The sequence below is a fragment of the Malaya genurostris genome, chromosome 3 (assembly GCF_030247185.1).
Source record: "Malaya genurostris strain Urasoe2022 chromosome 3, Malgen_1.1, whole genome shotgun sequence".
NCBI classification, from domain to species: domain Eukaryota; kingdom Metazoa; phylum Arthropoda; class Insecta; order Diptera; family Culicidae; genus Malaya; species Malaya genurostris.
This window is the reverse complement of record NC_080572.1, coordinates 300,060,490-300,088,439: the sequence shown is the minus strand read 5'-3', so window position 1 is coordinate 300,088,439 and position 27,950 is coordinate 300,060,490. Positions and strand designations below refer to the sequence as shown.

Below are 27,950 nucleotides of genomic sequence, written 5' to 3'. Positions count from 1 at the left end.
CGAGGCTGGGTGTCAATTTAAAACATGCAAAACTAATCGGGTTACAGTTTTCTGTCATAATTTTGATTTATATAACTCAACAAACAATCGATTCGGAAACATTTAACTTAAACTTATGAGACGTCATTTGAATATTTCAATTGCATACCATTGAAAAATTGGTTTGAATTGTGTATTTTATTTTGGTTCTCTGGTAACTATCAGGCCAATTTAGAATTATCGGCGATAGATTTTTCGGATCTAATTTGCAGCGCTTGTTCCTCGATGATTTGTTAATGGGTTTTCCTCATTTAAATGATTCCAAAGCTTCAATATTGTAAGCTTAAAAATGCTTTAATTTGTCAACGGATCGGTTTGCATACATAAATCTCCATTCCCATACGAAAAAAACCCTAGAAACGTTCTATTTTTAATGTTATTGTGGTCGGTCGTGTCTTGAATACAATCCTCTAATTTTTTTTAAACCAACTCGAGAACACTTTAAACAAAAGGTAATAAGACCAATGAATTTTTTAATGAATTTTTCAAATCTTCAATTAATCCCAAATGTTTCCGCTTGTTGCTGTAAGCGAAAGTTTCCCACCCGGATGCAGTAAGGAATTGCTCATCATCGTAGCCGGCAACCTCCACAAGCTAAACACACATTAATAACCATATAATGCATAATATAAATATTTTCTCAATGTGAATTAAAGATGGATCATTTATCAAGTCACCTCCGGACTCAGCGTCATACGTTTATATCTATCCCACGTTTCTGGCACGAGCTTCGAGCAGGAGCCAGCACGGAATGGTTTGAGTCAGCGAAATTGATATTATTTCCGCTCAAACTTGGCCAACTTTTGGTAAAACCTCGTTGCTCTATTTTGAAGCGAGAATTTTTCGATTTCATCTAGAATCAGTCCGCTTGCTCTGTTCCCAGTTGCTGGCTTTCCGTGCAATTCGTCCCATTTCAGTGCTTCGAATTTCCTGAAAAAAACTTTTTCATTCCATTCCATTTCTGTATTTCCTTCAATAGAACGTGTGCTCGCCAAAACCGATGTGATGCAACAGCAGTCAGTAGTGGATGGGAAAGTAGAAAAAAAAGTTGGAAATAAAACCCGAATGAAAATCGAAAAAAAGCTGACGACACAAAGCTTTCCTTCCAGTACTGTTGTCTGCTACATATCCATAATCACCGTTCAGCGGGATTAGCAGGATATCGCTCACGAAGCACATTTGTGCCTTCAGTCGGTCGATAAATTTTTCGCCCGAACACGAACCGGATGGAAAAATTGCGACACTTCCTAAATCCAGCCCGGAGAAATACAACGGCCTAAGTATAGCAAAATAATTAGTCTTCTCGTCGGATCCTTATTGATGCTGTTCCCTCCGGTTCCCTCTTCATCGAAACATGGTTCTTTTCCTACCCTTCGGTATCGCATTTCCTTTGTCCTCCATTTTTTAGAAAAAATAAATTTATTTCTAAAAACCGAAAAGTCATGCAGTGTTGCCAGTTTCTATTGTAATATTCTTTACCATTTATATGCCAACTTTGTATTAAACCGGAAAACAGTGATGCTAGTAAATATACATACGCCTTAATAATAATAATACCCTTCGAGCGAGGCTGGTACCACTTGGGAGGGGGGATGCGAGGCTGGACCGAACGGAAGTGCAACCGAAGCTAAATCCTTAATGCACTGCCTCGCAATCCACGTGGTACCAGGTTTGCTTGCGCCTACTGGTTGAAAACGCACGTCGTTCTGAGTACTGAGAAACCGTATTACTTACTTATACTATACACATATATATGCATACGAATACCATTATTCCCCAATTTTTGGAGTGCTACTCTTCTATAGTACAATCGGTATATATTGAATTGAATATATTATATATTTTGAATGAGGCGCCATGTTCCTGTACTTTTCCATTTTCGTACTGATCTGCAACCTTATTATAATCGTTGTTCAGTTGGAGGCATTTTTTTTTCATTGTTTTTGGATTGCATTTGAGCCAGTGCCGTTTGCTGGTGAAAGGTAAATAGTGCTGAAAATCATCCAATAGCTGTTATTGGTTTCGGTTGTTTTCCACATCAATTGATTAGTTTGTGTTTCTTGATCTGGAACAAATGTGCGTATTTCAAGTATACCAGTCGTCTAATTTATCATTGTTTTCTTATAGAGAGTCTTAGGTTCATTTTAATATAATTTTTGGATCATGGAAGCATACGAAATGTTCGTCCTTTATTTTAGTGTGATGCAAGTTGCTACTGAGAACGAAGTATTACCCTGTTTTTTTCTTTTTTAGTTTTCGAGTTTGTCGTTCGATCGTTTCCGACTACTATTTATTAACCGTACTATCATGGAAGCGGCAGTTTGGTGTCTATTATAAACCATACCTAAAAGTATCGTCCTTAAATAATAAAAAAAAACGGATCTGATTTGTAAAGTTGTAAACGAGAGACTCAGTGGTATATTAATATCAGTAAATGGCTTTAGGACTAGTGAAGCGCATCCGCTACCAAAACACGTACACACTGTGACATGCAAGAATACTATGTGTTTCACATTCGCCACACATACTACCGACACGGCTTCCGATTCTCTAGTCAGTCTTCCACTACATACTCGCTACACTCATGTTCTATTGTTCAACTAAGCTATCAAACAGTACCAACACAATCGCCTAGCTAGATTAAACTATTTGCTTTTCGTATCCACCTGTGTACTATTACAACTGCTTCCATTACTACCACTACTACTACTACTCTTTCTACAGTTTTCACAAAATCCTAATAACCACTGTTCATATTGCTATGATTACTTAGTGCCAGCATTGTACAAGTTTTGTTGTTCTTTCTGTTAGATCTCAGAACCTTTGTATGCACACATACATCATACCCTGTTAACACGCATTGACGGCAGCATTCGTAAAAAAGAAAACTATTGTAACTTGATTTAGAACAAGTTTGTGGATGTTGGCGTACCCAGAATGGTTGGAATTAGTGAACGAGCAACGTCGACTTCTTCAGTGCTGTGGAACCTTAACTGATATACAATGATGGGTAGAAGCTGGTTGGTAAAAAAGAGAATGACTTTTTACATTTTGATTGGTCTAAATCAAACACATAAGTTCAAAGTTAAAATTGATTTCCTTATTAGTTTTTCTAAAGGCCAAAAATGAACCTTTTATAGGCCTTGAGTTCCAACCGAACTGCAATTTCAAAAATATTCAACTTAACCTAGGCAGTCACATGTTCCACATACATTCTTACTTCAACGATATTGACTATAAACTTTGAGACACCGAGTTGTTTTACGGTATTTTTTTATCGTTTATTTATACCCGGCTTTAACCAAGTTGCGGTCGTTCGCCGGGTCTTCACGGTATTCTTCGCGGTATTTTTTTAACTATAGAGTTGTTACTCTATCAAAAATATTATAATCTTTGAGTATGCTCCAGATATGTGCGGTATGTACACTCTGGGCAGCCGGCTACCGAGAAATTGTCTTTTTTTCATTTCCCCGTTCATTTGATCAACGCACCGTTATTGTAGTTACTGATGTCTTCAAAACGAAGCTTTTGAATGGTTAGGGTGAAATGGCAACAAATAATCATGAACATAACATTATTGAATGCTATTTCTGTGCAATTCCAGAAATCGCAAACAAATCATCTGACTTCACATACTCCGATGAGAATGCACTTTGCACACGTCTGCAGTATGGCAAACCAATGGAGATAAAAATTCAAACAAAGATTGATTTTTGCAAAGGGTATTTGTATTATTCGTTTTTATCTCGAGAACCTGTATAGAAATGGTTACCAAGAAAAAGTTATAGTAAATCGATTGGACAAGCTGAAAAAATTAAATGCTTTTTCACGTATCAGGAAACAAACAACAGGACAAAACAAAATAAAGTAAATCGTTCTGCATCCACTAAAGCAGGGGTTCCCAAACTATTTTGAGTCATAGACCCCTTTACTAAAATTTACTTAGGCCTCAGACCTCCATCAACAAATTCCTTTGGAAGTTCAATTTCTTGATTTTTTAATATTGATGTAAAATACTTACCAATTTCTGCGGATGATCAAATGAACACAACTTTTTTAGCATAAGTATTTCAAATAATAACTTATATCAACCAATAGGGGCTCGATTCCTAGACCTCGTCGACCCCCATAGGCAGTTTTCATTTACATCGACTCCCGCAAAAAGGATATCGACCCCAAGGGGTATATATCGACCACTTTGGGAACCCCTGCATTACAGGATACTGAACGATCTGCAGGTGCCAAAAGGTACATTTAATAAAACTTCCAACCCCCGAGAAGACTTAGAGATTTTACAGAAGCGACACCATTCTGCATTCCCGGAAGCATGCAGAACGATTCGCAATATGTATGAGCAGAGAGTAAATTCGGTACCCCATAAAGGGTTGCCAAACAATCTGCTCAAACCTTTTAAAGTAGAAACAGAAGGGATTTATGTACTCCAGGAAGAACGATGAACTTGCTCCCTACAATATTGAGTGAGAAACGATAAAATATCCTTCAATTTTAGTTCCCCATACACATATTCAACCATATATGATAAACCAAAAACCCGGATACGTAGTTGCGTCAATGCGGAACAGTTACATATCAGATGCTGTGGAGTACGCAATCGCACTTATGATCAAAAAAGAACCGAAATTTTATTAAAAAACGTAAAATTTCATTTTTTAATAAATTTCTTTATTATCGCCTTCAAAGTACTCTCCTCCGGCGGCAATACATGCATGCCAGCGCTTGATCCAATTTTCCATACAAGTTTTATGAGCCGCCGAAGGTATGGCCTTTAGTTCACGCAGCGAATTCTCTTTTATGGTCTCTATGGTCTCAAAACGCGTTCCCCGCAATGGCAATTTGAGTCTGGGGAAGAGGAAAAAGTCACACGGGGCCATATTTGGAGAGTACGGTGCTTGGTTGATGATATTGGTTGAGTTTTTGGCCAAAAACTGCGACACAACCAACGCTGTGTGAGACGGCGCATTATCGTGGTGGTGATCCAGCCGAGAAGCGACGCGTTTCAAACCCAAAACATCAGTTAAAATGTGTTCGGCTGATCCATAAGAGATGCCCAACAACACAGCAATCTCTCTAATCGGTACAGAACGATTTTGCAACACGATTTGCTTCGCCAATTCAATGTTTTCTTCAGTAACAGAAGTGGCCAGGGATCTCATCATGATCTAAGCTTGTACGACCACCTTTGAAGCGTTTATACCACTCGTATGCCTGTGTTTTTCCTAGACACGATTCATCAAAGGCCTTTTCTAACATTTTCGACGTTTCGGAACACTTAAATCCATTTGCAACACAAAATTTGATGCACGCACGTTGTTCTAAATTTTCATCCATTATAAAAATCGCCACACGAAAACTTTTCAACTTCTTTGTATAGACGCCAAACAAAAACTAATCGTACGATATGCGTCAAAATTTGACAGAATGTGTATAAAATTGTTGCCAACGTTGAGAGAATGAAAGTTTACCGATTGGACAAGAATTTTAAAATGAAAATTCCGGTTCTTTTTTGATCATAAGGTACACAAATCATAAAATAATACTCATCACGCTGAATAGTAACCATGTGATGGTTGAGTTTGCAATGTCCAGTCAGAGCTCTAACAAAAATGCTGCAATGACTCTTGAAAAAATGCAACAAGTATTTTGACATTTTCAGATTCCAATCTGGTAAAAATACTGTTGTCTGAGTGCGGCAGCAGCTGACTTGTTTGGATGCAACCCTAGAACGAATCCTGTGCTTTATCCAACTAGTCCAGCTGGATCTTTAGTCAACTCGTCCGACTGACTGACAATTTCCAGTATCCGAGTTTTCAACGGTGAGTGAAATTCCAACTTTCTGTGGAATAGTTACATAATTCCGCATTTGAAACTCAGATACTTGAGTGAGTTACATAATAATCTCAACAAGCCTTACCAATAAACGTCCCATAATCATCAGTGTTTAAGAAAGATAAGAAGGAATAATAAATATTTCTAAAATAGACATATTTTCTGTTTATGTTTTCAATTAGTCAGTCTAACTGTGACACGAAGTTTTAAGCTCCGCAAGGGCAAAGCCTAAAAATTTTCCGTTTACGAATGCCCTTTTTAGGCTCCTGCAGTCATTCATTCATCGGCACAGAAATACACCTTGACTTGCGAGCTCCCGTTTTAGTGGACTTTTACGACATGGCACAGGAAACCAGTGGATCAATTCTTGGTTGAAATAATACCGCCGAATGCCACGCGGCTGGATTTATATCATCGGGACAGGAGGACAGGAGTGTTATTCATAGCCAGTTGAGAACCGCTACCGAAACTACACGGCTATCTAGGCTGCTCAGAAAGAGAAGTTGACATTGAAGATCAATTTCCATTGGTAGCCGAGCAGCCGGTTAAACATCTCCATGGAAGCTCAATGGCAAAGCAGTTCCACGAGTTAAAGTAGAATCGCAGATTCGATTCTTATGCCTGTATTTTCAAATTACTTTTTTGCTGTAATGCATATCTATTTCTTATCTGTTTCTCACATAAGATTAAACAGACAGAATAAATTTGAATTAATTTATTTATTTATTGTGATTATTTGTGATCTTAACACTAATAACAGTTACTTCATTAGGCGGCATGAAGAAACTATGAACTTTTTAATTTACTCTTTTCGCAAGAGCTCAATACCGCTGTATAGGTAACTCGGAGCCGTTAGATGGATTCTACTATTTCGGTACAACATGGACTCCATTCGATTTATAACATTCCAAAACATCTGTGGCGTAGTGACAAGATGCCAAATCCGACCAAAAGAGCAAGGAAGCATCTTGTCTGCGTAGGAAGAGTAACAATCACTTCTTTAGGCATACTTCACGGTATATTTCCTTTTTTTACCGTTCCGGTAATGATGAAGCTTTGGCTTGCTCGACCACAACTGGATATTGCTTTCCAAACCAAATATGAAACGCTCCTCTACAACCCACTTTCAACACTCACAAACAACCCAACTCTCATCATCTATGAGTTTAGATCTTCTATAATCTGGAAACTGCCGTTTTTTGCGAGTTATCAAATTACTACTCATCCTCCATAACTGCTTTGAGTTTCACAACAAAATTGTAACTGTTTTATTATTGGTCATTTCCTGGATAGTAGTTTTTTTTTAGTTAGTTTAGTTTATCTTAATCAAATCAAGCCACGTACCAACTTCCATTAAAACTGCCATTATCACACAAAATCTGAAAAAAAAGATCACACTATGTTTGCACTAGTTCAGACAGCTAAGCAAGAACTCCCGAAAGAAAAGAAATATTTCGAAAAAAAACTACCAACAAATCCCATATACTTTGAATGTGTTTCTTGTTGTGCGATGCAGATGTTGTAGAACAGACCGTGCGACGCCCTTGAGTAACCAAGTAACCATTTGGCCGCGGAAACCACGCTCCTTTCGTGCGTTTCACCGTAAATGGCACGACACGATAACCGGAGGTAAGAAAACTAGTCGCGCAAATGAACGTACCAACTAATTTCCATACTGAGGCATACTCGGTGGGGGGAGGCAATACCTTGAATCGTCATAGTATAGCCGTTAGTTGATTGTATAATCTTGTTAGCCAAGCAGAAATCATCTGTTCAATTGGGCATTTTGATCGCTATTTTTAATTCTTGGTTTGTTACACCGCTTTTTCCATGGACATTTATGGATTAGTTTAGAAGAGATTGGATTGTAACGATTAGGAATTCTGTGATTTTCAGCCATCCATCGACGAGCATGTGTTTTTTTTAAATGTCACTTTTATTTCCAGCAAGATGACCGCATGACCTTTTTCCAATGTATAGCCAACGAAAATAATATTATTCGATAACTTCGAAGCAGAAATGACCCACTAAATTCACTCAACACAACACAATTTGCCAAATATGTATAAGAAAAAATTTAATTGACTTTTCGTCTCGAGCTCAACAAAGCATAGCAGTTCAAGCTGAGCCGCTTGCTCAATTTAGCATCTACATCTACATGAATTATTAACTATTTGAACTGCTATCCACTGATGAGTCGAAGACAAAATGTTCAAAACGACAACGAAAAAGAAATTCACTATTCGAGTAAAATTTTGTTAATTTGCTTATTTATTTCCTGTATTGACGTTTCGACCCCGATCTTGAGTCTTCATCAGGCCGAGAAGTAATTGGATATAATTTTTCATTAATTTAAATTGTCTCAGCAATTAATTTAAACTAAATTTATTTCCAGTCTCGGTTGGTGTTATTGAAACACAGCCAACAGAACTGAGGTGTATTCTCTAGGTATACCCTAGGGTAGTGCAAATCCGCTAATGCCTCCTCTATCCCATCCCAGCGATGAATCAAACTGCTCACTGGCGATGGTGAGCAGAATGCAGAATGTCGAGGAAAATGCTGACAAGAATAAATCGGTTCACCCAGGTGGCATTTTTGAGCTGGTCTGACAGCAGCAGTAAATAATAGAGCCAGTTGTCGTTGGAATTGAAAAGGAAGGAATTGAACGGAAAAAAACGACAAGCTCTTTTCCGCCGTACTTGCGAGATGACCATTTGCAGCCGTCACTCACCCCGTTTCTACAATCGTGTGGAATTATGGCAAGACCCCAGCGCCCAGAAAAATCGCAATGATGCGTTCTCGTTTTATTAGATTTCTTCGACTCGCTTTTGGTGTCGCTTACGACGGGAGCACCAGTCAGTGTTTGATTTCATTTTTTATCGCCCCGGCGCCGAATGGTTTTCTTTTCTCCTAGAACGTTCGACGCCACCTTCAAAGGTAAATAAAATATGCAACATCTTTTGTTCGGTTCTCGTTTTTTTTACGGTGGTGTGGCATGTTCTGGACTGACGACTTTATTGTCAAATATAAAAAATTCACAGAATTTCATGTGATTCATGACGGTGTTTCTTGGAAACCTTTTGCAATTTTTCGATTGCAGTGGGTTAACAGCTTTTCCGAGCTAAAATATTTATATCGGAACGTGTTTCGGAACACTAAGTTATATTTTGGAGCATTGTCCTGCTAAACCCTCCATAGAATGATTTTTACTGTAACAGACGAGGTTGTCAATTCTTCATAATTAACTTTCGGACTAACTAAATACCTAAATAGCGGCGGGCTGATTACCTGAAATGCATCCCAACCATTCCGTCAACCTTTCAATTCCCCGTAAGCTGCTTAAGCTGTGCTAGCATCAAGAGATTTCCTTTTCGCAGCGCGTTTGTGGGTGTTTGTCTGTCTGTGGTACCAGAATGAAAATCTGTGCAATCGGATTCCGTTCAGAGCTGCGAATATCCTCGTGGAAAATTTACAGACTTGCGGTTCAGTTAGTGAGCAAGCTCCCCGTGCCTTTGCTATGCTAGATGGGATGGCATTACGGTAACCCAATCCTCCCGCGTCGCATTAACTCCCATCCGTTGACACCACTGCGTTCTGTCAGCGGATGAAGAAAAATGGTATAAAAGTTGGAATGAAAAGAAATCACACCAACCCAGCGATAAATTCTCACTGGATAAATCGGTTGGACATTTTTGTTCGAGATACCTTTCTTCGCACCGTCTCTCTATTGGCAACTGGCAACAGTAAATGAAAAAAAAAAAAAGTTAGCGAGAATCGATGTTTCAAGCTAATGAATTGAAGTTTTGAAGAAGAGAGTTGTTGGTTGGAACGAATATTTGCTTTGGTTTGTTCTTGACCATAAATAGTTTTAGAACTATTGAGAGTAGTATCGATGGTGCAATTATCTTTGGTTAGCAGTTTTTGATTGACCAGAGAAACAATTTCTCTCCTATTTAACGTTCTGTTTTCTAAATTTGGTTTTCATTAAATGTTCATTTGTACTCAACGTAGGAAAAAAATTCTACTCGACGTAAAAAAAACTGTAAACAGACAGATTAAAGATGAAAACTTAATAAAAAAAAAGGCGAGTGGGTAATGTCAGATGCATAGCTGGATGACGTGAATACTAATAAAACTAACATGATTCTTTCACACATCCGAATATCAATCATCATTTGTATTAGTTGATTGATTGTGTGAGTTTTGAAAACTTTTACTGGTAACTTGGAGGAAAAAAACTGTTAATATTTTTTACCCCTAAATTTATGCTTCGCTTCTAGAATTGTAACGGTACATCTATACTGAAGTTTGATTCATTGTTTCTATTATGGAAGGTTCGAAACGTAAGGTCATTCGCCTCTTCGGACCAGAAAAACTTTCTGACGCGGAGTTGAGAATCGAACCCAGGTGAGCTGCAAGAAAGGCATCGACTAACCCATCATGCTACATCCGTCCCTCAAAGTTTGATTCATTGATATACATATTCTACCCCCCAAAAACCAACAATGATCCAATGAGAGTAAAACAATACAACAAACAATGTTATATTTGATTTTGTTTTTTTTTTATTTGTATTTATTTATTTGGAGGAAACTTCCCATAGTTCATTTGGAATATTTGAAAGTATCTAAAGAGAACCGATTTAAGAAATTCATCCGATCATTTTGTCACCATTTATTTATCTACACCAGAACTTTCAGGAACTGGAACTAAACTAATGAACGAAATTCGGAACCAGGGATTGGCTTCGAAGTCAGTTGAAAAATTCAGATTCGAAATCCTGATAAAGAAATCAGTTCATAATTCTAGTTCTGGAATTCTTGAACTGAACTCGTTTTCAAATTCCAGGTTCCGAATTCTAGAACTAAATTCAGTTCCAAAATTTTATTCCATAATCCCAATTCTGGATTCAATTCCAACATACAGGTTCTATATTCTGAAACTAAAATTGATACTGAAACTGAATTTAGGAACTAAATTCTGGTTTAGAATTCAGTTCAAAAACTCTGGTTCGGAGTTCAGATATAAAATTTTGTTCCAGAATCCAGATCCAGAATTTTGTTCAAGAGTTCTGAAGTAGAATTCCTGATTCTAGTAACGAATTCCGAGCTAAAATTATGACACTAATTTCAGTTTCAACATCTTCAAGTCAAGAAACCAGTTCCAGAATCTTGAATTAGGATTCAGTTCCAGATTCTTAGTTTAACTTTTAAACTTGTATATCTGAAGCTAATTTTTAAATCTGGCTTCTGAACCTATGTTCTTTACCTTGAACTCAGTTCTTAACCTTAGACCAAAATCCAGTTCTGAATTCAGTTTCAAAACTCAATCCAAAAGAAGTTTTACAGCACGCATAAAGTATGTTGTTGCTGCTGCTGTGGAATGTCACCACGACATCCAGTTTCGACTAACGCACCTTTTGTACTCCTCCAGTTAGACATCGGGACTGATATGTGCCTGACTATCTCAAAACCGTCGTCCGAGTGCGAGAAAGCCGAGCAAGCGTAATGAGGTTTCCTTATTGTTTCCCAAAGTTTGAGTTATTTATGGTTGAGATAACACTGTTGAAAGTGGCATTGAGAACAAATTATGTTATTGTGCGTTTAGTACAACTCAAGATATTTACTATTAAATTTTATCCATTCTTACAAAGCGAGAATTTTTAAAAGGCGTAGTAAGACGTATTCACGTCAAAAATACCGCACACGTGGAATTCAACTGCAAAACCATAATCAATTCTGGATAATCGAATAAACATGTTCAAACTGCAGGTGAGACGTGGTTTCGTTGGCACTCTTAAAAGTTACACTATGTTCATGACTGCATACGTCATAACAAACCAACAACCGGATCAGGGTCATTTCGCCGAAAGCTATTTCGCCGAAAGGGTCATTTCGCCGAATGACTTTTCGCCGAACGCCATTTCGCCGAGAGCGTCATTTCGCCGAAGGGTCATTTCGCCATATTCTTCAATAGTCTTCATATTGTGAATGAAATCGATTTTAAATAAACACAAATGAAAAATGATAATGTTGATTAATGAATTTCCAAGAAAACTTGTTGAATTTATTAGAGTATCTAACCACAGTTTTACTCGTGTGCTATCCGACCTCGCTACCTAACTGGAGTAAAGAATCCTAATTTTAAATAGACCTGGAAAACGAGGCCAATAACCAGAATTTGAAGTTTTTTAATTCATTTTGTGGTGTAAACGAAATTACCCTTTCTGCGAAATGACCTCTTCGGCGAAATGACCCGCTCCCCAAATAAACACATCTTTGGAAACAATGAGGATTTAATTTTCCTTCGCACTTTGCTCAGACATAGAAGCAAGCCGCTACATATGATTAGCAAATACCATTAAGTGATATTTGTGAAGTTAGCGCTTTGTCGTACTGTTGTTCAACGCATAACTGTCCCATGCGAAAAAGTTGTCGTATGTTCCCATCTCGACACGAAAGAATTTACAGTGTTTATAGAACTGATCATGCGAAGGCTGTTGAAACCGTATCGAAAATTAATACTTCGCTCTACTCCGGCTTTTATACAGCGAGTTCCGTACAATGTATTAGTTAGGACAGTTATGCATATAACTGGGATTGTCCAGGGATCATAAACATTAAAACTCTGCTCATTCTAGATGATAGCAGAATATTGCTGATATTTGACGGTTTTATAAAGGTTGTAATGTTTTGGAAATTGATTTTAGTCTTGTCGATTTCACGAATCATAAAAAATGATTAAAATCAACAAAAAAAATCGAATTTGAAAATCACCCTAAATTTGTTATGCCAAATGTCTCGAGACGTAGAGATCTGGTGTTATCTTAAAAAAAAATTGAGCAAAATCGTCTCTGGGACTTTAGAAACCTAAAAATCCCAAAGTCCCAAATAAAAAATTTTTCGTGGTAACACCAAATCTCGACGTTGCATGCAATTCTAAGACATGAGACATCAAAATTTTTTTTTCGATTTCGGAAATATGAAAATCCCAGAGAGTAGATATTTCTCAGATGACGTATCATGCAATTCTAAGATATAGGCACTTCACTGAGGTGTTTATACCTTTTATCACTACCACTTCACGAAATTAGTGAGGACCTCAAATGTACAAACAGTTCTAAATCTGTTAAATTCAAATAAGTTGTATTTTGGATTTGCACTAAGACGGGAAAGTTGAAATTATGAAATTTATATGTTCGATGCCTTCCTCTTTTTGGAAATTTTCATTCATCTTTTTTTTTATCTGACAACGATATGTAAAACTTTTTGTTGAATGCGTAATATTTTTAGGAATCACTAAACTTGAAAATTTTGGATTAGGAGTAGTTTTAGCAATTCACAGAAATCAAAATTGACAATTAAACTTTAGATGAGAATAAATTGTTACACATTTTAAACATTTTTGTTTTCAAAAATTTCGAAGATTATATTATTATTATTAATATTATTACCCGAGAGATTATATTCTTTTTGAGTTTTTGAAAAAAATATCCCTAATCTTAAGGACTTTTCAAGTATTTTTTCAAGCAAAATAATAAAAATTCTCCACTTCTAATTCTAATTATTGTTATGTAATGTTATTCAACTTCGGTTTTAATCTTATTTGTATTCACCGGAGGTTCTTTTTAATATTCAACCCTCAATTTCTATCCTCACAAGCAGCAATTGACGGTTTTCGTCATTCTGTTTCGAATAAGAGGAATATGTGCGTTTTTTTTTTACTACAGTTACAAATTGATTAATAAAGCAACTTTTGTTAAAACATTTTTGAAAAAAAATTATGACAGTTCCCTTAAAATCCACTATGAAAATTTTAACAATTTCGTTATAATACTAACGTAATGCTCAAGGGCCTGGTTTAGTTTCATTCCACTAACCGCTCAAACCCCAAACATTCGAGGTACCGATTTGTGCTAAACGCACATGACTTTTTTCATTTGAGCATTTAGCGGGGTTTTGGTTACAAACAGGCGCGTGCCCAGAAAGTTTTTTCGGGGGCCCTCTTGCTCAGAACATATGTTTCAATTTTCATACGCAAGGTAATATGTATAGAATTACTTTAATTTTTTGTCATAAAGTTGTTTGTTAGAATGTTAGAAATTATTTTACAATTGACTTAATTATCTAAAGAAAAGAGTTTTCATAATATAGGGGAAACCGGAGCTAAACCGGACACTTTTTGAAAATTAAAAAAAAACATCCATTACAAACAGGGTTTTACCCAAGTTATCTCTACCGTTGTGTAGATTCAACCTTCAGCTACAATTCCTAATTTGTGATTTGGAAGTATATAAATTAGTTTTCGTACCAAGTCGCGTCAGAGTGTCCAGCCCAAAATCCAATAATTCTGAAAAAAATACCGCCGGCCAAAACCGGACTCGTTATGGGGAAAAAGCAGACTATAAAGTTTCACACAAACATTAAGAACGATTAAGTGCCAAATCCCGAGATACCTTAATTTCAACCTTTTGTGAGACTGCCCGATCAGATGGTAATAACATAATTATAACAACTGAAATGATTTATTTCAGAAATATTTTGTAACAAATTTTGAAATATTTTTGACTGGTAAGCTGTTAAAATAACAAAAATCATAACAAAAACGACTCTAGCGGGAACAAAATCGTAACAGATTTTGGAACGTTTGCATCACAATTATTATTGAATTTCAAATAACTACAGAAGTCCGAAAGCAGAAATTTATAGCAATAGTTGTAATAAATTAGATAGCAGATTTAACACAGAAAAACTATATCATAGCCAGCTGTTAGCATCGTTTCAATCCAAAATTGTTGAATGAATAATTTATTTGGTGATCTTATTTCTTCTTTTAGTTTTTTGAAATTCTGATCATTATATTTCGATATAAAGCAACGGAAGTACTCATTTTTTCAATTAATAAACTTTATCATGAATCTTGCAAATGAAAATAAAACATCATAACTGATTTTGTTATTATATTGTTATCATAAGTTTTAACTTTCAACTGTTTTCATTTGTTAAATATCTCAAAATAACACAAATTGTTATCCATATCAACTGTTGATATACTTGTGTTATGATTTTGTTATGTGCATCTGATCGGGTGACGTCTTAACCTCCAGCTGATTTTACAAAGTAAATGGATGGATCGAAATTATTGCAGATTTGTAAGATATTTAAGCTGTCCGGTTAACCCCATGTCTGGTCTAGCCTCGCCTAATAATTTCTTAAGTTTCGTTGAAAAGAAGGAAGGTTGAAACCCTACACTCCTCTCCCTGAATACGCCCCTGGTTACAAAGATAGAATTATTTTGGCAGTTTCTGATGAACTACTAATACTATCTCGCGGTTCAACGTGTACCGCTAAGCAGACGAAATAGTAAATGCCTTTTGCTACTAACTTGTTTGCATCTAAGTGAAAGGTCTACACTGAAGTCTCAGACGAGACCAAATGAAGGGAAGACCGGGGCTGTTTGGTCGAGTTTTGCTTTCGGAATTTCTATCTATTTTTTCAGGTTAGAATTTTTGATAAACGGTTTGCTCTGTCTTGAAGATACACCTTTTGAGCACATGTGTAATTTTATTCATTCCTGAATAAATATCAGGAAAATAGTTATTAACAATCAAATGCGGAGAAATAAAACTAATCCCAAAGCCAGGGTTGGTTGGCCGAGTTTGGCTTACATCTATCGCAGATTCTATATTGATGGACGAGTTTTGTTCGGGGTTGGGTCAATCTACGAAAAATCCTATCAGGAGTAATAAATGCTAAAAGTTTTGATGGCATTTAAAATATTGGAATCATCTTTCATATCGACAATTTCCAACATTTAATGGTGCTAATCTCTTATTTCTATTTGTTAATAATTTAAATTTGTTTCCACTTTGCCCTAAACTAATATTACAACTCGGTCAACCAACCCCCACACAAACCTCGGCCAACCTGCCGATTAACGATTAACAAAAATAAAAATTTATGCCATTTTGTAAAGTTTTGAATATCCTTTCCAATAGTACCACGTTTTTGGAAATCGGATATAAATTGATCCTATACAAACGACAACACAAAAACACCTTAAATTACGTCGGTACATAGGTCACCTAGTACTCCTCCAAAATATCTATAGATGTCGCCACTGCGCATAATAGTCTTTTCAGAGAAACCACTCGGCCAACTAGCCCCGGTCTCCCCTACATTTTGTCTTCGTCTTATCACTACAGTACTTATAAGGAGTGTATCGAACAGTAGTTAGCAACATTGATTATTGAATAAAAAAGCGAAAAAACATATTTTTATATCAGTTTTCGATATATTGTAGAATAATTACATTTTTATGCATTTCACTGATTATATTGAAGAAAATCCTAGTTTCTGTGCAACGCTCGCACTTTGGACTTGACATTCTTCATGAAATTCTGCACAGTTACTTTTGTGACTTTCGTGGTGGCAGCTGTACAGTTTTTTTTAACTCCTGCATGTTTTGGGACACTGAACCTTCCTTCCGAAAGTGCCGCTTGACAATTGCCCAATACCTTTCAATTGGCCGAAGATCCGGCAGTTCGGTGGATTGATGTCCTTTTTCACGAATTGTACATTATTTTTTGACAACCACTGTAGAACGGAGTTGGCGTAGTGGGCTGAAGCCAAATCCGGCCAGAAGATAGAAGGAGCCTTATGCTTTCTGTACAGTGTCAGCATCCTCTTCTTCAAACATTCTACCTCGTACACCTTGGCGATAATTGTGCCCTTCGTGAAGAAAATCGACGACCGCAAACCACAGGTACAAATTGCTTGCCAGACCAACACCTTCTGCCCAAACTTTTCCATCGCCACCGTGGTGTCAACGTCATCCAGGTCCTGGTACATCGATTTCGTATAATATTGCGGTCCGGGCAGCGCTCGAGTGTCTTCCTTGGCGTAGGTTTCGTCGTCGATCAGGATGCATCCGTCTTTATTCTGTAGAATCCGGTTATACAGTTTTCGCGCTCTTGTTTTGGCCTGAACTTGCTGCACCAGGGACTTTTTCGGCACCTTCTGTTTCTTGTACGTTTTCAGGGAGTTCCGAACTTTGATCCGTTGAATCATCCCGATGCTGGTGTTGAACTGCTTGGCCAAATCCCGCGTTGACGCCGATGGGTTTTTCCTGATGTACTCAACCACTTTTAAGTCCCGGCCGGGCTGACTGGGACCCGTTTTCCTACCGGATCGGGGCAAATCCTTCATGGAAAGGGTCTTACCGAACTTCTCCATAATATTTTTGACACTGGTGTGGAGCACTTTCACCCGTTTTGCAATTTCGTTGTACGTGACACTACTTTCTTAGCACCAAGTGTGCAGAATTTTCTTTCGCGTTTACGGATCAATTCGACTCATGATTGAAACGATAAACCTTACCGAAACCAATCGATTGCGCAGCTGTTATTGACATGTAAACAAACATGTCACCGCAAAACACGCTGCAAAAAATTAAGCCATTTCAGAGTAATAACTGTTTGAATGTTGCTAACTACTTATCGATGCACTCCTTATGCAAACAAGTGATTGGTAAAAAGAATTTAGTTATATAGGGATTTGGCTTAAAATCGTGTTTGTGCTAAGGCCTCATAACCGTTTTCTCATTTCTTTATGTTTCGTCTTCGACTCGTCAGTGCAGAACAGTTCAATTCAAATTGAACTATTTAAGTTTGCTTGCTACAGTTAAATATTAACTGCTCTGTACTGACGAGTCGAAGACGAAACGTAAAGAATAGTGAACCGCGAGAAGGCATTAGCAGTTTAGCAAGAAACTGCTAGTGCACAGATGACTCGAAAACGTTCAAATTTACACCGTTCAACATTTCTTGTATCCAACGACGTACAACGAGTAAACAATTTTCTTCTGTGTCGTTTAGTGGATGAAGCACAAATCAACAATTTGCCAATCAAATGCATAAGATCAAAATTTGACAATACTGAGACTATAAACCATAGTCACAAAGCAAGATTTACATGGCTTTTGTGTTTGTGTGGTCATTTCTGCTTGATATTATAAACTGTCCATGTTTTTTAGGTCTACTTGAATCTGTTTTCAGCTTCGCCACGTCCACGTCCAGCCTCAATCGTTTTGGGGCCCATTGAAATCATTTGACAAACGTTTAATTTTGTAGTTATCCTGCACGGAATTTCATTACAGGAGAAAACGCTTGGGATTTATATTTTTATTGCTAATCAACATTAATAACTTTTTTTCCCGCAGCAGTTATAGTGGCCGAGGGTGATGATAGCGCTTGGGTTGAAGGGCTTAAGTTTTATATCATTTACAGCTAATTTTCCAGGGCACCGTCGCTGGATCGTCGAGACTAATGAAATTAATCTCACCGCTTAGGTATCGTCCATTTCAACCGGCTCAGAATCAACGATGGTTCATAAAAGTCAGAAACTGGCACGTCCCTTAGCTGCTACCGAAGCTGCTACTGAAGAGCGAGTTAATTAAGTTAGTCCTAAGAAATTTGCAGACCACGAATCAAGTTGGTCGCTTGATCCGTTGGTCGACGTCGTTTTGACGTGCTTCCAACTAGAAACATAAACTGCATGATTTAATTGAACAGATAAGATAAACTTTTTCGGTTTTCCTCCTTTGTGTTCCGTTCTATTTCCCCAATTTTCCCATTCTATGCCCTGCTCTATATATATTTATAGTCCAATTTGAATGCATTTAATTAACTTTTGTTTCTCTTCGTACGATCACCAACCAACCAACCAACCACGATTACAAAAAAAAACAAATACAACAAAAATATCACCACAAAATCCGCCAATCTGTGCATCCCCAAACAACAATACCGCCACGTAGGTCAATAATGCAACCGCACGCGTCCAAAGCAAAAAAGTTCCAGCAGTTTCAAGCGGTAAGTGCCCTCCATTTACTATTATGTTTCTCACCTAAATGGCTTTCATTAGACTACTGAGCATAGTTTTGCGTTCGCGGAATTTTCCGGTTTTTTTCCTGCTGTCAAAATTATTCGATTCTTTTTGTTAGACTAGTCTGCTTCTGTTGCTTAGCTGGAAACGGAATGCTTTTCTTTGAGATTTTTTTTAACCACTCAAATTGAACTTAGATCGTTCAGTCCGATTTCTAGTTGCCTAACTGTTTCATTGCGCAATGAACACAATATCATCATTAAAAAAAATAAACGTTCAATAAATTGTTCGTAAATTTTTGAAACGATTTTCTTCTTCTTTCTTTTCTCTTTTTTCTTTTACCCTTTTGGAATATACAATTCTGTCAACCAATATAAAAACCACAACCACCAACCATGAACCAACCATCACAAAAAAACTGTATTTATCACTTACCGTATGTAATTTGTAAACCGACCCGAAATTGCATCAAATATCATCAATTGAATATCGCCTTATTGCAACAACAACAACTACTACTACAAATAAAACAAACAACCACGCAAAACATACAGTTTTCCTGGCAAAACCTGGCGCCGTAGCGGCTCCTCATCTGGGTGAGCAAACAATAATTTGTTACTCGAACGCAGTAAAAAAAAATAAAATAAACAAACGTTCATAATAGCTGCTACCAACATTGTACCGAATGTAACAATATTTTTTTTTTTAAGTTGTTGTACACCGAACATCCCGAACTCTACCGAAGGGATGAATGGTCGACGCAGCTTACAATGCATTTATCCGATTCGTTCCGAAAGTCGACCAAACACACACTCGCCCACACAAAGTCACAGTTATATATAGATGTGCAGTTTTGACACGTTATTTGTTTTTTTACTTCTCGGACAATTACACAATCGGAAAGTTGACAAACTAATAAACAAACAACAACAAAAAAATACATGCATGCCAAACAAGCTGACAGTGCGACAATTGTTCTTTTTTTTGTACAAATAACAACTGCTCTGTACCTGCATGTGGCTTGTAAAATATTATTGTAATATAAAAACCAATCACTATGGAATATGTTTTTTTTCTTCTGTGCTTGCTATTCGGTTGCTTATTGCTGGAAATTTATTGTGCAAGCGAGGCTGTTCGCAGTATGCTAATCTATGTATAATATGTAACTGCTACAGGTTACTTATATAATCGGAATTTCCAACGGGGGGGACAAGCATGTATCCCACTTCGGTTAAGTTTGTTGCCAAAAAAAAAATCGAACTCCCAAACTCGAATCGGAAGAGTGAATTGTTTAATAGTGACTTTGTGCTGAAGAAGTAGAATCCGTTGGTAGGTTTTTCCCACAATTGACGATATCTCACCTCTCAATATCTCATTGCATCGCAATACTAAAATGATAGCTAGAAGAAGAACGAGTTTTTCGATCAAAATCCGTCTCAAACACAAGAGAAACTTGCTAAATCACTTGGAATTATTCAGCCAGCCATTTGCCAGCGTTTGAAAGCAATTGGAAAGGTTCGAAAGGTAGACAATTGGGTACCTTATGAATTGAACACAAGAGACATTTTGTATTTGTCTCTCTCATACAGAAAAACTATGCAATCACTGTGAAAATCGACTTTCGAACAGAGGGCCGAGTGTTATATACCAATCGACTCAGTTCGTTGAGTACGCATAATGTCTGTGTTGTGTATGTAACAAAAAAGATGCACTCGATTTTCTCGGAGCTGGTTCGATCGATTTTCCCTCCTGGTTTCATAGTATGCTATTGAATTTCATTTGGATCAGAGTTCCGGTTCCAGAGTTACAGTGTAAAGCTTGCTTAATTTAAAATTGGAACAAACTTTCGCTCATATTGTGGCGCTGCTGGTGGACGGATTTGGAAGTTCTTGGCGTCCACGTGTCGGGAATTATGTATGCTATTGAATTTCATTTGGATCAGAGTTCCGGTTCCAGAGTTACAGTTTAAAGCTTGCTTAATTTAAAATTGGAACAAACTTTCGCTCATATTGTGGCACTGCTGGTGGATGGATTTGGAAGTTCTTGGCGTCCACGTGTCGGGAATTTTGTCAGCTTCACGTATGTTTTTTGACATTTCGCCAATCGACTGTACTTTGTAAACAATCAACATGGAAGCCGAAAGAAGGGAAAAAATTGTGCACAGTTATTTGGAAAATCCTTTGCGGTCTGCATCTAGGCTAGCTAAACAGCTGAAATTGCCCAGAAATACCGTATGGCGCGTTATCAAACGGTATAAGGAAACATTGACGACGACTCGGAATCCTCAAGCCAATCGTCGGAGTGGAACTGTCTACCGGAAACTGCGTTGTAAAATTTTAAAGACGATTAAGAGGAATCCTAATCTGTCGGACCGTGATTTGGCCAGAAAATTCGGTGCTGCCCATAGTACCGTGAGAAGAACTCGACTCCGGGAAGGAATCAAGTCGTATCGAGCTAGCAAACAGCCAAATCGGACTATAAAACAGAATAGTGTGGTCAAAATTCGTTCTCGGAAACTATATGACGGGTGTCTTCTGATGGACGATGTCAAGGCTGACTTCGGGAAAATCCCAGGTCAAAAAATTTACTTGGCAACGGCTCGGGGGGATGTTCCAGCCAAATTTAAATTTGTTTTTGCCGACAAATTGCAAGAAAATTTATGATTTGGCAGGGCATTTGCAGCTGTGGCTAAAAAACGGAAGTTTTCGTTACAAATAAGAGAGTGACATCGGAACTATACCAAAAAGAGTGTCTCCAAAAACAAATTTTGCCGTTCATTCAATCCCACGATCATCCCGTAATGTTTTGGCCAGATTTGGCAAGCTGTCACTACAGCAAAGTCGTTCAAGAATAGTATGCAGAGAAAGCGGTCCAGTTTGTTCCGAAAAACCTTAACCCACCCAACTGCCCCCAGTTCCGTCCTATTGAAAAATACTGGGCATGAAGAGGACTCAAGGCAAAGAAAAAGGTTGTCAAAGACATCAATCAGATGACGACCTGGTGAAATAAGATAGCTGAAACTATGGACGAAGAAGGTGTGCGCCGCCTAATAAGCCGTGTTACAGGAAAAAATTGAGAATTCCTTCGTAACCGTGACGAATAATTTTATCCGTATTTTTTCTTAAAAGTATGAAGAAAACGCTACATTCGTATAAAAAAGATCTTGAATTCAATAATAAATAACTGAAATACATGCAATTGTCTTTGTTCCAATTCTATCTGAACCAAGCTTGAAAATATGCAAAATGAACTAAAAAAGTGCATTCTTGTTTCTCATAGACAGCTCACCCAATCTTTATAAGCGTTGGTTCAAATGTAAGATCTCACAATCCCATACAATCCTACCGAATTTCATCTGGATACGTCCTCCGGTTCCGGAATTACAGGCTGATAAGTGTTAGGATTTCATTTTCAGTATCGTGTTTTTATGCATGAGACGGAAAAATCAAACCAAATGCATTCAAATAAATTTCATAAGTTGATATAGAAATTTATCCAGATCTGAATTCCGGTTCCGGAAGTACAGGACAGTGTGTATGAAATTTCAACCTGTCATGTAGAGCGATAATGCAAAAAGCGTAAAAATTCTACTAAATTTGATTCAAAAACATCGAGCAACGCATAGGTTACGCTAGTGGCTGGCCAAACGAACCGATTTCAGCTATAGTCAGCTTCACCCGGAAGTATCGGACATAGTGGTCGAAAGCTTCAAAAACGGAACTCATCACAATTATCGAAATTATCACAAACTTTGTCTCAAATAAAAGGCTCAATCGTTATAAAAATAGATTACTTTTGACCTTCGTTCGGACCTCACTCCCGGTCCCAAAACAACAAGGTGAGATGTGTTTAAAATTTTAAACCGGAATTTAGAGCGAAAACGCAAAAAACGAAGAATTCCTATTAACTTGGGTCAAAACTGTTAAAAATTGAAAAGGTTATGCTAATGTATGCCCAAATAAACTGTTTTACCCTTATTCAATACCCAAAAAAAATTTTGTTTCATTAATCTCTCAGTTATATTAATGAAAACACGAGCTATATGAGAAATGTATTTTAACACTAGTGGTGGACACTAGTGGATTAAAGATTTTTGCATCAAATTGTTACGGGAGATGAAAAGTGGGTCCATTACGATAATCCAAAACGTCGAGCAACGCATGGTCATACATCATCATTGACGACCGTTGAAAATATTCATGGCCTGAATATTGTGCTCTGTATATGGTTAAACCAGCTGGATATGGTGTGTTATGAGGTACTGCAACTGAATCAAAAGATCACGAAGAAGGGTCACCATTAACCAACTAACTATTATTAAGCAGTTAAATTTGAACTGCTCTGCACTTCTGAGTCAAAGACGAAACGTAAAATTATAGAAAACGTATCGAATATTTTTGAGCTCTAAACTGAAAAAAATAGTTTGATTAAAAAACACTTCTGCTGATAGAATTGCTGTGCTGTTTTCAAAACGTAATACGCTATTTCACCATCCCATTGAATGTTAGACTTGGAAGATTCCTCATAACACTTGAATAACATATAAGAAACAAACAGCTCCTTGTCATTCTAATGAGAGTTCTGTTTTGCAATGAAAAATAATGCGTGATGATCAGCACAAACAACTAGGCGTTTACATTGTTCATAAAAATGGCTGATTTAGGACAGGAATGATCTAAACACAATTTTAAATCACGGATTGAATTTGCTTCTAAAAAGTTAAACCATGATAAAATAGTGCTCGGTGTATCCAAATGGAATAGACAGTGGCGTCTCGTGAAAAAACATACGGGTTGTGCACTGATTATGTGGAATGATATCAGATGTAACAGTTCGTTGTAAGTGAAAACTAAAGATTGAGAAATGGATTTTTTCAGGTTAGCTATCAGAATTGTAAATCTGAATTGCTACCCGTACGAGCCGGTGTTCCGCAGGGTTCGAGTGTAGCTCCAATCTTGTATAATATTTTCACTTCTGATCTTCCAAATCTACCCGTTGGTTGTCAGAAATCGCTATTCTGTGACGACACAAGTCTGTTAGCCACAGGTAGAAATCTAAGAGTGATCTGCAGTCGCCTACAAAGAAGTTTAAATATTTTCAGTGATTATCTGTCAAAATGGAAAATTAAACCAAATGCAGCAAAAACGCAATTAATTATCTTTCCTCACAAGCCAAGAGCTTCTTTTCTAAAACCAAACAATAATCACATTCTCAAATTGAATGGCTTGGAATTGACATGGTCTGATCAAGCTAAATACTTAGGTTTAACGTATGACAAAAAACTCACTTTCAAGGATCACATTGAAGGAATCCAGGCAAAGTGTAATAAATATATTAAATGTTTATATCCTCTTATAAACAGAAATTCTAAGCTCTGTCTAAAAAACAAATTGTTAATTTATAAACAAATTTTCAGACCAGCCATGCTTTATGCGGTACCAATTTGGTCAAGCTGTTGTTCCACCAGGAAGAAAACGCTTCAAAGGATTCAGAATAAAATTCTGAAAATGATTCTGAAGCGTCCTCCCTGGTTTAGTACAAATGAGTTACACAGACTCACAAATATAGAACCATTAGATGTAATGTCACATAATATTATAAGCAAATTCCGACAAAAATCGATGCAATCTTCAATTGAATCGATTCGCTCTCTGTATTAGTTAGTAAGTTAGTATATAAGTTCCTTTTCCCCATTACACAATACAAGTAGGTTTAGAATTTTCCCTACACAAAAATCTCAGAATTGCGGAAGCAAATGATGTCTTCATGGTAATAACCAAATCATATATATATATATATATATATATATATATATATATATATATATATATATATATATATATATATATATATATATATATATATATATATATATATATATATATATATATATATATATATATATATATATATATATAACAGGGCTGAAAAGTCACCACTTGTGGCTGAACACCCAATTTAAATCTTAATAATTTAATTTTAACTCATATTCCAATAAATTGTTATTAAAAAAAAAAAAAAAAAAAAAGAAATGGATTTTCGCATGTGCTTTTCTATACAATAAAATAACGATATACTTTTGGATAGGATTTTTTATTAAACTTACTTCGGCGCTCTGCAGTCGGTAAAATCTGTCAATAACTTCATCAATAAAACCACTTCGATGTTGCAACTAAGACAGCAATCTACCACAAGAATAAGTCTCTTCTGAAGGTGTTCATAGTAGTACTCGAAGAGCCAAACCTGATAGAGAGAACAACAAGTCTTTCTGAATTTGTGCAGTAACTCATGTGCACGGAAAAGACCCTACGACCAGAGATACTTTAAATTTTAAGTTAGATGTATTTGAGATGTGTTTGAATACACGCAAAGTACTCGAGTTCAGAGCGGCACGGCAATGCGACATAAAAAAATCGTCTGGCTGTTATTGACCAGCAAGCGCCAACAGCTTAGGAAAAATTTGTGCATACTGTGCTGTGAACAAAATCGCTTATTATTTTATATTCGGTACCCCTGACATGCTTTCATCGAATAAATAAAGAATTTAAAATATAATTTAATGTGGTTGGGGAAGCAGCTAATTCCTTCAATTTGACCGGTTGTGCAGTGCACGCGGTGCACATTAGAACTAGACGCCACTGGGAATAGACCATTATCATTATTATTATCGAATGATCAAGAATATTTCGAATAATTCCAGTGTTTCAACCGTTCAAAATTAAATGCTATTAAATTAAATCGACATTCAGTAGTTGCATATGTTTCAAAAAAAACCATTGCAAAGGAGATTTACAAGCGGAAATTCATTCGCGTGCTGTTGCATGATTTCCATCGCGTTATTCCCATAATCGAAGTCCCGTGAAACGGTGCAGGTGTAATCAATTTGATCGTTTGTTATCAATCAGTCGGTGTTCCACGTATCTTCGCTATAAATCTACGTCCAATGAACGTGGGAAAAGTTTCTCCTGTCACGCGACAACATGACATAACACTGTAAGGGGAAACATGACAGCGGTTGCCTCGTTGTTTCACGGTTCACGGCTAAATCGGATTGGACGGTTGTCCTGTGCCGGAAAAGTTAGTTCAATTTTATTGCCAATCAGCTAGAAATGAACAATGTTGTCAAGTACTGACTAGTTTTTAGAAATTTCATGCGAAATAAATACAAATGAGAATTTTTAGTAAAACAGAGTAATACTGGTGAGCATCTGCTGATCTACGAAAACCGGTCACATGTCAGCCCTTCTAGCCCTTCTCTTTCAAACGATTTAGCTTCAGGCTTTTTGGTTTGTTTTGAAAAAAAAAACAAGTACTTCGACAAATTAAAAAAAACCTTTTAGAATTTCAAAACCATAGAAAAGGACACTCTAGCCTAGCGTCCATCCAGCAGGGAAACAATAAGCCGCACTGGTTATTTAACATTTCCCTTTTCCAATAGACTGCCTCGGGGTAAGGTCATGAGAAAAAAAAGTCACATTATACAGAACTGCAGACTGTAGAACTCTTCATACATAAAACAGCATCGGCATCTCCATCTGAGACACGAGTAATGAGGAAAAATATTCAAAAAAAAAATGTTACCAACTAATGGTAACTTTAAAAGCGGTAGAGTAGAAAGAAATACTCCAATGTATTATACAAAATTGAAAGAGAGGACCTAGTGGGAGCTAGTGAGGATCTTAGTTCAGTAAAAACAGGAACAACATTGATCGTGGCTTTATCTGCAGCTGGAATCAAATTACGTTCACTTGCACAAACAAGTACAAAATTCAATCTGAAGGACGGACAGTTTGCGAAATAAAAACAAGCAGGGAAAAACTATAATACAAACAAAACCGTTAACCTGTAAAACCGAGCAGCCAGCACAATCCAGCAGCAGCGAAGGGATGTGACACCAGAGGCGGCAACAATGCAAACATATGCAGCATAAACAACTAGGCGTTTACATTGTGTGGCTTTGAAAATCGTGTTAGTTTTGCAGGGGGAGAAGTTTTTGTACCGGATGTACCGAACCTACAGCAGCACTTGATTATACACCGATGTCACAGAAAAGTCGGGTTTGTTCGGTACAAATGTTTGAAGAGTACTCTTGAAATGAGCTTATCAAAATGAATCTCATTTCAGATTCAAGACACTACAAGCATTTCAAATCTCTCTTGTCCAATGCAAGGATATGTGCGGTTTAGGATATCGTTAGTGGACTACATTTAGTGTGGTTGTCTAGAATCAAAATATTTAATTGTTATATTATATTACACATTTAGGTCGCACTGTTGTACCGTTTTCGTTTTTGAACCTAGACGCGGGCGACTCTGACTCCGAGTAAAACGAACACGTGGTACGCGCCCTAAACAACAACTCATGAAAAAAAAAAGAAAAAATAAACAAGCGACCCGAGAAAATTTTCAGAGCAAAACTACGCGATTGGAGTCCGACGTAGAGCGACCGCAGGTTGCAAAAACAAACATATTTAACGTTGTTTGGGCGACTCTGGGTCAGCTTTCGGGCTGCTCTGATCAATAAACGAAAACGGTATTAGTGCATCGCATTCACTATGACAGGCTTGCTTTGATCGAATGTAACAAACTCACATGCGCATCCTGACGATTCGTGTGACGCTTGAACTCTGATAGCACTCTTAGGGCTTGTACATGGAAAGACCGAAATCAGCATTTTGGCGAAAAAAATAGTTGATTTTCTGATTTTAGTTAGTCATATTTTGAGACAACTGAAAAAATCTTACTTTTGCTAATTTAGATTTTTTAACTCTAATTCCCTTAAGAATAATAAAATATTTGTTGAAATGGCTATTTTTTTAGTTGAATTCACTAATTAAACGTGCTGTCATTTCTTAGCTAAGGCACACTTCATTTCCATTCAACTAATTTATTAGTTGAATTAGAGAAATAAAACGTTGTTTTCAACCAACATAAATATTTGAATTGGTTTCTGCAATTTGCAGCTATATGGCGCTCTGTCACCGAAAAAACGTTAACACCGTAATGACTACTAGCCATCTAGTGGCTTTACCATCGAAAAAAAATTCTAGTGGCTTTACCATACCATTACCATCGAAAAAAAATTCAGTCGCGGTTGTCTGTTCTTTATTGGCAGGTATAAATACGATGTTGTATTGAAAAAAAAAGACATAAACAAAACATCAACTTCTTTTAGAAAATT

At 37.0% G+C, this 27,950-nt stretch overlaps 1 protein-coding gene across 6 annotated transcripts in view; it reads left to right on the top strand.

The window, feature by feature from the left end:
• Positions 1-27,950, top strand: part of LOC131439112 (RNA binding protein fox-1 homolog 2-like) — a 573,206-nt gene that overhangs the window by 464,522 nt on the left and 80,734 nt on the right. For 5 of the 6 annotated variants that reach the window (XM_058609730.1, XM_058609729.1, XM_058609732.1 and 2 more), the window contains 2 exons: positions 18,703-18,757; positions 19,325-19,366. In XM_058609730.1, coding sequence (XP_058465713.1) covers positions 18,703-18,757; positions 19,325-19,366 — 97 coding nt within the window. The remainder of the gene's footprint in view (positions 1-18,702; positions 18,758-19,324; positions 19,367-27,950) is intronic. The other variant, XM_058609731.1, reaches the window with a different exon arrangement.